This window comes from Protomyctophum bolini (genome assembly GCF_963924005.1).
Source record: "Protomyctophum bolini genome assembly, chromosome: 12".
Classification (NCBI taxonomy): domain Eukaryota; kingdom Metazoa; phylum Chordata; class Actinopteri; order Myctophiformes; family Myctophidae; genus Protomyctophum; species Protomyctophum bolini.
In genome coordinates, this window is record NC_137873.1 from 29718182 (window position 1) to 29730654 (window position 12473).

Here is a 12473-nt window from a genome sequence, read left to right on the forward strand (position 1 = left end):
ATACACATGTTATGCTGTGTTTGCACGGGCAGATGCAAAGATGCAAAGCTACACTAGTACACTGAGTCACAGACAGTGTATTTGTAGTCGTTAACCCATTTTGGGCGGGAACCCCTTTAAGTGTTAGCATTATGTTATATGCTTTAGCTATTGAAAAATAGCAGATCTACAAGCTCATAGCGAGCTTGTAGGTCTGCTATTTTTGAAAAATCGAAGAACCACTGACATAGAAACATAGCTTTTTCAGAAAACTGTCAGGGATGTAGAAGACATTTTTAGAATCTGATCTCAGGTCAAAATGGGTTTTAAGCAGCAGGAAGTCGTTTAGCAGCAGGAGGAAGTTTGTCAGCAGCTCAACAACTGAATTGACAACAAACGTCATAAAATTAATTCCTCACCACCTGCTGCAGGTTCCAGTGTTGTTCAAGTGACAGATGCATGTTGTAAATCTGGTCGCGTGGTTTAGTGACTAGCACTTTGACAGCTGAGCAGACCGTAACTTTCCCTTTCAGTTTCAAAAGTGTCGTCATGGTAGCTTGTTTACAACTGAAACGTACTTCCTGTGCTCTAACTTCCTCTTCAAAATAACAGTCACGTCACTCGTGTAATGATTAGTCAGCACTAGTTTTATTTCTACTGTAAGTCTACTTACAGGACGTTAACAACATCTCATTTGAGTGCCTTTTGAGTCAGGATTCTCTACATAACCGTCTCAGCTGTTGGTACGCAAATGCGCCTTGCATGCCTTTTGATCTACCGCGCAGCAAACATTTATTTTATTTTATGATCAGTACTTTATTTGGATCTTTTACATATACAGAAAACAGAAAAAAACAAACAAGCTACAACATAATACGTATGCATGGACATTATGTATGAACACAGAAACATAATATAAAACAAGGATAGACAAGATGAACAAATACAAATAAATCTAATTTAATCTAATTTAAATTAGTTTACACGACCAAACACGAATCATCATCAACCGTATCATATGTATACTAATGCAGTAAACGATCAAAAGGGCATTGCCTGACCATGGATCACATCAGGGACCTGCATGACTGAGGAACACGTTCCACTTCGAATCATATTTATCTTATTCATCTTAAAAGGATAACCTCTCCAAAGCAGCCACAATACCAAGCCGAGTGAACCATACATGTGCTGGAGGTAAATCACGCAGCAAACATTTTGACGACGCATGCGCACTGGTGTACCAGTTATGTGCAGGGCTGGTTATGTATGAACAAGGATAGGGTGATAAACAAGCGATGTCCGTTGTGTATATGCCTCCCCTCCTCCCTTTTTAACATCACAGCCGTGGCTAGATGTTCTGTTGTAAATAGCAGACGTAACAAGCTCACACTCGGAACGCGTCGCCTCCACAACACGTTGTGAGCTTGTAGATTGGCTATTTTCTGCAAGCGGAAATATGCAGGTGCGCACGCACGCACACGCAGACACACACACACACACACACACACACACACACACACACACACACACACACACACACACACACACACACACACACACACACACACACACACACACGTCTTACTTTACCTGGGTTAGCTTGTGTGTTGTAGCTGAAATTTGACATTAGAATCCCTTGGTGACATAACATTGGCGGGCAACGTGACAAAAACTAGTGGGTTGTTGTTGTTGCAACTTGCTGGCTGCAATGCTATCCCATTGGCTGAGAGGTCGGCTAGTAGTGTCTGGTCGCCTAGAGACGAGGCAGCCAATCAGGACGATAGGTGGCCACTACCAACCGGAGAGAAAATAGACCAGCCCTGCTTCACAGCTGGTAAAAAATAAGAAACGGCATCACAAACAGCAATTTACTACAGTATAAACCCTATACGGTATCCTGCAGTATGCAGAAACAAATACACACAATCGTACAATTACAGTGTCGTTACGGTATGAACAGAAATCTGAAATGTAATTGAACCATAACCGCAAGCACGGGAGCAGCGCATGTCCGACCGCTGTTTCCGCATGTGGGGGTGGGGGGTGGGAGCTTATTAATTGTGATGAATTATTATTTTCATTGACTGATCTTGTTTTTTTTATCCTCCCCGACCATCAGAGACACCAACCCAACCAGTGGAGATGGTAGAGTTGGGAAACAGCGAGGAACAAGAAGAGGACAAGCCCTCTTCCCCTCTGGTCCAGAGCCCTCCAGCCGGGGAATCGGCAGGACCATCTGTCCAAGCGAGCAGAGAAGTCAAAAGCAGGTTAGAGAGCTACTGAACTTGGCCTGAACCAGATCTGGTGAAGCAGTGTGAATGAATAGATGCAGGCACGGTACTCTTTGTGTTGTTGAAGCTGCGTTTTACATGGACATACAGTACGAATAAGCACATTATTATTACATTTATTTATTTTTATATATTTTTTTAAGATATTTTTTTTGCTGCTTTTATTGGTTTTTTGAAGGGACAGACAGTAGGCTGACAGGAAACGGGAGAGAGATGGGGGAAGACATGCATTAAAGGCCGTGTCGGGCTCGGGAGTCGAACCCGCGGCATACTGCTACTGGATTACCAGTCGGGTGCCCAGACGGTTACGCCACCACCTGGGCGAATAAGCACATTCTTGTGCTTATTTGTCTTTCCATGTCTTGGGATGTGTTAGAAGCCTAACTTGCTTCTTTCATGCAGATGCATGATGCAGCCCGTTTGTGTCTACAAAATGGAGTCATCAGCTGGTAGCAGTAGCGCACACTTCCCAGGTGCCACTCTGTTAAAGGTTGTAATCAATCTCCCGTCCTGACTTGCGCTATCGACGGTGGTGATGGAGGGCAGGACAGCAGCATCTCCAGGGATCTTATTAACAGGGCCATCTCCTCCCTTAGAAACCTGATAAATATTTACTGCCTGCTTTATTTCTCTCAACTTTCCAGCGCCTCATGCCGTCTTTGCTCTCATTCGCTGGCCCCGCTCCATAGCGAGCGCCATTGGGCTAGTTTGGAATGGGTGCAGAGCACTAGCAGACTGATGGATTGATTCATTGATTGATTGAAGTATGTGCCCAGGCCGCTTTGCCTTGTTTACCGTTAGTACTTTGGCAGGTGTTTTTTGATGGCTGCCGAGCAGCAAAATGACAATTTGTATTCCTATGTTATGTACGTGCTGACAGTTTTGTAAACCAAGGACACAAATGCCTGTATGTATGGTCGCAATGCCCATTTTGGGCGGGAACCCCTTTTGGTGTTTTAATTATGTTATAATTTAGCTATTGAAAAATAGCAGATCTACAAGCTCATAGCGCGCCACCGAGTGGCGCGCTAATCGTGAAAATATTTATTTCAGAAAACTGGAGGATTTAGGAGATTTTTTTTTTTAATTTTGAGGTCAGGTCTAAATGGGTTAAATACAAGATATAGAATATCTATCTATAAATGCAATGTCTCGATGTGCGTACGTGTGTACGTCTGTAATCCACGTAACTCGAGAACCGTTCGCCCCACACGACACACGGGGGGTTCCACACCCCATGCCTGACACAGAACTCCATATATAGGAATAAAGGGACACGGAGAGACGCATCCGGAAATCTCCATATATGGGCATAAAAGGGACACAGACAGATGGGTGGAACGGGTACTCTGACACGTCGGGTACAACGGGTATCTCCAACTTCCATCGTTACCGACACCGGTGCTCTACAACCGAGCACCGGTCTAGTACCTTTAATATACATAATGCATATTCAATTTACAATATATGAATGAGCACTTTGGAAAGTGTGGTTGTATTATTTTTTTGATACTCCATTACCCTATTTATTAGTGACTGAAACGTGTCTGCCAGTGAGCTACTGTACACAACGGTGCTGGAGAATCACACTCAGTGCACACACCAATAGTGTCAGATTCACTCCTATTAGTTGTTAACCAATCGGGTTAGTCATTAAATTCACTGCCGGAGTAAATCATTAAATAATTCAGTTTTGTGTTACCTTTTAAGTAGTCACAGAATATTTATCTCCACTATGATCGATCCCCTGACCGTTGATAATCACAGAGCCTTTCGCTGTGCGTTAGCGAAATCTTTATTTATTTCATTGTATTTCTTTAAACCGTCCATGGGTTCCTTTTTGTTTTGGTCCGTCGTAACTCATAAATGCGGGACACGGAAGTGGAACGCTACAGGAGCGGAGATGAAGGCATTGGAGAAACTCCTGTAACGTGGGAGTGGATGTGAGCTGAATTACTGTGGTTACAATGAATGAGGCTCAGGCAACAAACAAACTCCTGCAACGCTACAAAGAACTAAATGAGGAATTTAAAGTAACTCAAATTAATATGACTCCCATGTTCATTTAGTGAAGAAGCTACTGCCCTTGTGACATCTCTGTCTTAATCAGTTGAGTGCTTCAGCCATAAACATTTTACCCGTGCCGCTGGCCAGCAAGACACCACAGGCATTAGTGATGCGTAGCCCGGCTCGTAGCCCGCTGGTCCCGCCGGGCGAACCACGGGGCGGGCGGATTATAGATTACGACGCAATTAACGCTGGGTTGGCGAGGTGGGTCAAACAAACAACCCACCCAAAAAAATCCTGATACCTTCTCTCTCTCTTATTCTGTCTGAGTCTCTCATTCCATTTCTCCTCCTCATGTCTCTCGCTCCTCCTGGAATTATCTGATCTTGAGCTCAATGTGTTGCTTAGTTTATCAATTAGGATCATGCACTAGTAGTCTATAACCCCGCTGCGTGGGGACGATCATTTCATTGTGGATTAGCCTATATGCCTACTAGGCCTACAATATGGCGTTGGAATTTGAAACAGCAATCGGATTGGATTTCGACATGGACTGCTTCCGAGAGGGCAGTGACAGTAGGCTCCAATGGAAATTATGAATGCTATGCTGCGCTGATGTAAGCTAGTATAAAATTGGTCCACAACACACTCTCTCTCGCACGCACACACGTTCTCTCTCGCTCTCTGGAAAGCAAGACTTGCTTGTGTGTTGAAAATCCCTATTTTTTGTTTGGTGGGTCGTGGGACAGGTGAGTCGTTGATTCATAGATTGTTTTACGGGGCGGGTTGGACCCCCATCACGGGGCGGGGCAGGCAGGTTATGAAAAAAACCTGACCCACACATCACTAATAGGCATACAATTACAACACTGCTGCGCTGTGGGCTTCAATGCATTCGTGCTGGTTTGCTTTGTGTCAAGGAAAACAATGAAAAAGTGTTCTCCGCCAATGCCTAACAGCATATTCCGCTGTTGCTATTGTTTTGAGCTTCCTACCCATGTGGTACATGGGGTACATTGGGTAAATGGGGTACAAGGGGTAACTGGTTGCTCCATGTCTCCCCACTACTGTATATCAGACCCCTAGGTCATTAAGGGGACATTCCGCTAATCTTATTCAAGGGACAGGTCTTCATTTTTGGAAAATTTTCTCCAGAGAGGGGACGGGGAACATAGGATCCCACTTCAACAGACCTGTTAGACTGGGATCCTATAGGGAGACACTTAACTCTATGGGGGGGGACAGAGCCCCCCAGCTACCCTGGGGGCACCTTGGGTAGGAAGCTCAAAACAAGAGTCGATAGCAACAGCAGAATAAACTAGTTGTACAAGTATTTGAATAGATTATTGAATGATATTTAGTATTAATGGAAAGGGGGTGGGAGCAATACGCCGTCGCCATGCTTCTTCTCACTCCTTTTGAATTTGCTTTTTTATTATTTTGGTGCTGCATGTTAATATGATGTTGTTTATATCGTTTTTTAAATTGCTTTATTCAAATTTCAATCAAGTTTGGCATTGGCAGAGAAGATTTGTCTCATTTTTCATGGGTGCAATCCACATACTCGGCTGCACTGCTAATCACCCAAATGCACGTTCCTTACAAATGGGGAACCATTTAAAAGGGAAACTAGAAAAATGTGCTAATAGTATCATTCATCATAATGTGGACCAGCAATGATTGTCATGACCAGTTCATGATTTGCAGCATTTTGTTCAAAACGGGCCACTCTCCAATATGAACAATCTGACAGATCCATGTTCTTCCTTGGCCTCCAAGTTTCACGCTGATCGGTCCAGCGCCGCCAGAGATTAGCTCACAGAAATCTGCTTCTTATAGCGTCACCATGTGGCCGAAAGATATAGGCTGTCATTTATTCCTTGGCCTAGTGGGGATTTCACAGTAATGTGATGCTGCATGTTCATGATTTGAGGCATTTTGTTCAAAACGGGTCACGCCTGCAAACGTTACTTAGAATCCAATATTTGTCAATCAGGATGTAATATGAAAAGTCGGACATAGAGGTAATGTGAGGTCATTTGTGCCGATTAGCATGATGTTTGGACATCTGGCACTTCTGGCCTTTTTGGGTAAATATTCTTGCCATTGAATGAGTTAATAATATACATATACAGTATATACTGTAAATCACTTTAAATTATAGCCATATCGGATATATCACTTAGTATTTATGTTTTCTTCACATCGTGCATCCCTAGACATAATTCACTGTGACATGCATGGCACTGTAACAAGTCACCAGTAGCTATTGTATGTATAATTAAAGATCCCTCCCTCGCTCTGTTTCAGCGAGTGTCTGTGTGCCTTCTGTTACTGCGGTGGCCGCAGCCTGCTGGGTCAGGGGGATCTGCAAGTGTTCGACATCAGGCCCGAGCTTGGCCCTCTCCTCAGCCACACGGCCAAAGGAGATTCACCGAGCAACAGCAAGGCCGCCGACGACGGCGGCGGCGGTGACAAAACCACTCAGCCAAATGTGGCCGAAGACGAGGCCACCTCAGGACAGAGGGGCAAGCTAAAGTAAGTGAGGCTGGCTTCTTGTGCTACCTTGGCGGTCGGGTGGAGTCGTGGCCGTCGGCGATGGCCTGGATCAGTACAATCATTTGCGATATCCTCTGTGGTCAGTTAATAAGCTGCATGAAATCAGCTTGCTCAGTGGCACTGCTTTGATGTCCTTGGCTTAATGCTTATTGCGTTTATATTCTGCCTCCTCATATAGGCAGGGCATAGGATAAGATACGCTAAGATGAACCTTTATTGATCCCCCTGGGGAAATCCAGGTGTCAAGTGTACATAGGGAAATTAACAATGAACTGAAATGTAAATGGAATGGGAAGTGTTAAACTGGTTTTAATTTAGAAAATACTCGACAGTGTTCTGCACAATGCATAGTGTTAGATAATGAATGAATGCACGTTATGCTTGTATAATTTAAAATCTGAATTTAATTGAATGTGAGAATATTTTTGATGTATTTAGATTTTGTAACTTTTATGTTACAGAAATATTGCTTTTTTTACGGGATTATGGAGTTTTTGGTTTGTCTTGATACTTTGCTTGTCTGAAGCATCAAAGAATCAAGGTGCCTGAAATCAGTTTTCGATGAAAAATGACAATAAGACAAACGCAATGACAAAAATAAATAGCTTTCAGTTAATCATGCTTTATTCAAAAGAATTTGAAAGGCAGCCCATTGATCAATTGTCAACCTTACCAAGTAAAATTGTTTTTAACCTGTGTTTTAATATGAGGATGTGCCTTCACTTAAAACTCTAATACTTAAGAAGCAATATAAAAAGAAAACATCCATAATAGATGACATTCCTGTTCCAGTACCCATTTACCAGGTTCTTTTCATAGACCGCTTCACTCAGGCCAATTTGCAACATCATTTCAAACTCCCACTTCATTTTAGATTGTGCTAATGTGTGATTTTCTTTCTCCTTAGGGCTCCATAGATTAATTCTTAACTCTCAAGGGCTAAATGTATCACAACTTTCCTTGCCGTTGAATTAACGCCCACACACACATTCACAGGCCGGCATTTCCACTCTGCACTGGCTAAATGGCTACCCTGACTTAACAGGCCACATTAGCTATCTACACTTGGAGGCTAAATTAGCAGCTAAATTATCATTTTGCCTTAGCACTGCAGCCTTATCCCTGCTGTGGTCCCCAGGCCCAGGAAAGCCACATAGGGCAGAGGGTGTGTGTGTGTGTGCGTGTGTGCGTGTGTGCATGTGCGTGCGCATGCACACTGCACCGTGCCAACAAAAGGACCCTCCCTGGACTCCTTTTGGACAGCAGCCTAATTTGTTTCAGTTCTTTGGAGCCAATAGAGCATCTCCCTGGGGTTCCAGTGACGTAATGTGCAGTGACAGCAGTACAGGTCTGGCAGCGTGCCAAGCCAACCAGTCATTGTTGTGTTGGAACTTTGTGATTGGTCACTGAGGCCGGCCCTTGACTGTGTCATACAGAGAAATAGAAAGTATGTATGGGGGGTGGGGGGGGAGGGGGTGTCCAGAAGTAGAGAGATGATTACAGGAGGGCTCAGGAAGAGGAGAAGTAAGGGGGTGAGAGTTGCTGTTAAAACTAATATAGCTGTTTTAAAAAGTCTGCAATTGACAGCCATGACGAGGCCATATGTCACCACGACACCGTCGTGGTCTCAGGAGCTGGTCTCTTGGTTTTGGCCGTTGGTTTGTTTACTGGAAGCAGAGTTCTTTTTAAATGCAAATTTTTCCCCTCCGCATTTTCCGCATTGCTCTGCAGCTCGACAGCGCAAGCCAGAGCCTCAGAGAAACACTTCCTTTTCAGCAGAGTTTATGAGACAGAACAGCCAGCCTCTTGTGTGTATGCCAAATAAGATGGCCTTCCTCCTCCTCCAATCATCTTTCTGTACGCTCTTACCATTCTCCCCACCCGCCCCACTCACTCTGTTATCATATCTCATCGTTGTAAAATGACATGAGCGCATGTCATGTCATGGTTCTCTCATTTACTTTCATCCTGTCATGTTTTCTTGGCTCCTCTGCGTCTGGTTTCCGCCGATGACCTCCTTTTCTTGGTTCTTCTTTGTTGCAGTGGGTTTGAGAGTCATGGGGAAGAGCCAGACCCAGCCAGTCGGTTCTGGGATGAGCTTTCTCATGTTGGCCTCCCTCAAGACCTTGACGTCCAGTCTCTTTTTGAGTCGGGTAAGGGCCGCAGATTTTTCAAATAGTTCACAGTTTTGAGGACGCTTGGCTCCTTCCATGGAATATTTGTAAATGTGTGTTTGCCGTGAAAGTTCGTATATAATATGATACCGATTTGTCATTATGCGTTTATTGCAGATAATCACACATTTGTCTGTGTTAATTCCAGTTCTTGGCCATGACCGCTTATTTTTGTCTTGTAATTGCAGGGCAATGCTGGGCGCATCAGAGTTGCGCGTTGTGGTCTGAGGGTGTGTGTGAGGGCGAGGGACAATCGTTGCTTAACGTGGACAGAGCCATTGACTCAGGGAGCACAAAGGTGAGTCAGGGGAGTACATCCACGGGCTAATAGGAGTTAACATGGTCTGTAATGTTTTGGGGCAGCAGGGAGGGTCTGCTTCAGCGATGCAGAGAAAAGCTGATGGATCAGGCTAGCTGGTAAAGGTCGGCCCTGGCAGCGTGGATCTCTCAGCTGTGAAATGGAAAAGGTCACGCCACTCAACGGGGGCTGTGCTCTCATGGCAGCTTAGCTCCTAGTGTTAACAGCGGCACAGCTCACAGCTCCCTGATTGTGTTTGCACCCCCTGGTCTGCAAAACCATCAGCAAGGCTTCTACTTAATCTCCAGAGTGGCTATTAAGAGCGCGCTTGTAGAACTGAGCAAGTTTGAAGGCAAAGATGCCCTCATGAGGGTCTAGAGAGCATTGCCTTCAGTACGCTCCAATGTAATAATAATAATAAGAGTCAAGCATATAAGCAATGCCCTTTACGTGAACTGTGCCCTGGCTTTTGAACTGGATGAAACTTTCAAAGATTCAAAACAGAATGCTTCATTTAATTTCAAATTCCTCTTTCACTTTGTCTCTCTATAGCACTGTGCATACTGTAAGCGCCTTGGAGCATCCATTAAGTGCTGTGCTGACGGATGTACTCAACTCTACCATTTCCCCTGTGCGGGGGCAGCGGGGACTTTTCAGGATGTCAGGAGTGTCTCCCTCCTCTGTCCAGAACACATTGAATTGGCCATTCACAGATGTAAGTCCACTAGAATTGAATACACTTAATTCCTTTGAATATTACACAAATAAATGGCTAATGTAGTAATTTTAAATGAAAAGCGGTGAGACTGTGTTATATTGGCTCAACGGCATGATAACCAAATGTTTCCAATAGAGCTTTTCACGGTCACAATTAAATGACAGACCCGAACTCTAATTTGTTCCCCTGACCCGATTGTATTATGTTTTTCCAAATGACGGAACCAAACAGAAATTGGGTTCGACATCCGAATGGACCAGGATTTTTTTTAAAGACTGATCAGGCTAGGCCGGAGTACCTTCGGTGGACCCGTGAAGATACATAGTTGCCATCTTATTTTAAACTATTCTCCCTCTGTTCAGTTGCAGATGATGTTAACTGCGCGCTGTGTGATAGCCCGGGTGACATCATGGACCAGCTATTCTGCACCAGCTGTGGTCAGCATTACCATGGGATGTGCCTGGATATGGCCGTGACCCCTCTAAGAAGGGCAGGGTGGCAGTGCCCTGAGTGCAAAATCTGCCAGACGTGCAAGTGAGTCACCTTGACCTGTACCGCCTGTACCGGCCCACTCAATCTGCCCTAATCCTAATCCCCAACACTAAAAGATGTTGCCCGCTCATAGGTTGTCTATTACCTTCACTCCCCTTCCTACTCCTTCTCTGCGGCCGCCAGGCATGGCGCAGACCTGTCAGTTTGTTTACCTCCTCTGTGGTTTGTGGAGAGCAAACCGGATGGTATGCCCCGAAGCTCAGCTCTCTAATACTTTGACCCTCTATAAACAACACGGCTGCTACAGCTATACCAGCCTGGAGACATCCACTATAGCCTGCTCCCCACTCCAAGGCCAAACAGGACTAGCAAGTGCTCATTATGCAATTCTCACATTTCCCCCCCTGCATAACATTATTTTGTTTTGTGTCGATAATAAAAAGAAGCATATACTGTATATTCTGAGCTGCTCGTCATTCGGATGTGGCTGAACACATTGCCAACGCCCCCACATGTTTGTAGTCCCCGTCACTGCCCACCCATACCTGTTGGTCTTGGGGAGGCTGTAGACAAGCACGTCTCCTCAAATATACATGCAGTCACCTTGTTTTCACCTGACAGTGAGGAGTTTCACCGGGAGGAAGTAAGCGTCCGTCCACTCCAGTGGCACATACTATAGCCTCTAATGGTGTAAGCACACTTAAGCCACAAGAAACGCCTATCCCAGGCATCTCTTCCGGGTTCTTAAACAGCTGGTGGATGGAAATTACGCTGCAAATTGAAGTCGCACGCGAGCATCATTTCCATCCACCAGCTGTTCAAAAACCCGGAAGAGACGCCTGGTCTAGACGTTTTCTTGACGCTTCTTGGCGCGAACCATACCATACCATACCATACCATACCATACCATACCATACCATACCATACCATACCATACCATACCATACCATACCATACCATACATACCTTGCCTTACATTCTCTCTTCTGAACAGGTCAGGCACCCCGGCGAAGACATACTATTGATCTGTAGGAGTCACTAGTGCAGTGTCAGAAATTGCACTCTTCCTGCTGGCTTCCCAATTGGCAAACACAGCCAGTTGTTGGTGCTCGAAGCACCATGCAGGAATTGATCCGTCCCTTGTCTTGTTAGCGATTAGATTCCATTAAAATAACGCATACATATGACAGGCCAAGAGTCTGTTTGTTGAACTCAATGGACAATGACAATGGAGACATTGCAAGGTGGAGCTGGGGTTGGGTAGGAAGTTGATTACTTACAACATTTATTCTGAAAAGATAATGACCGATTGAGGGCCAGTAGTATTAAAAAAAAGGAGTCAATCGCCCTGCAAATTGAAAGAATCAGACTCACTAGTAGAGCTCATGCATACAATTGTGAATGCAAGGCTTTGACAACATAGGGAAAAGGAAGTGACGTGGTTGAAATTCCCAGAAAAGAGAGAGTAAAGATAGAAATCTTTTAATTCTCACACACACACACACACACACACACACACACACACACACACACACACACACACACACACACACACACACACACACACACACACACACACACACACACACACACACACACACACACACACACACACACACACACACACAGCATTAGGAGTTCCTAATCCTAAAGTCTTCAACGTTATTTTGACACTCTGAGTCCAGATATCCCTATTATATAACAACGAGACTGTTTTTGAGGAAAAACTGTCTGAGGGTTTGGGCTGTGTGAAATTAGTAATCATGTATGAGGTCTAAAGGGCGGCCTTGCTGAATGTGTTGAGACGCTGTCTGGGAATCAGAACGTGCCTGGTTCACCCCAACGGTCGACCTAGTCTGACGTTGAAACTAAACTAATATCAGATAAATCATTCATTAATCATGATGTATTGTCAACTATGCTCAAAATATGCCAATTCTTCTCTGTGTACA

General features: G+C 44.6%; 1 protein-coding gene across 5 annotated transcripts in view; it reads left to right on the forward strand.

Moving 5' to 3' along the window:
• LOC308326352 (histone-lysine N-methyltransferase 2C-like) overlaps window positions 1–12473 on the forward strand; it is a 94568-nt gene that overhangs the window by 19030 nt on the left and 63065 nt on the right. For all 5 annotated transcript variants that reach the window (XM_080779160.1, XM_080779162.1, XM_080779163.1 and 2 more), the window contains exons 4-9: window positions 2102–2249; window positions 6591–6818; window positions 8883–8992; window positions 9202–9311; window positions 9864–10026; window positions 10392–10563. In XM_080779160.1, the coding sequence (XP_080635286.1) occupies window positions 2102–2249; window positions 6591–6818; window positions 8883–8992; window positions 9202–9311; window positions 9864–10026; window positions 10392–10563 (931 nt within the window). The remainder of the gene's footprint in view (window positions 1–2101; window positions 2250–6590; window positions 6819–8882; window positions 8993–9201; window positions 9312–9863; window positions 10027–10391; window positions 10564–12473) is intronic.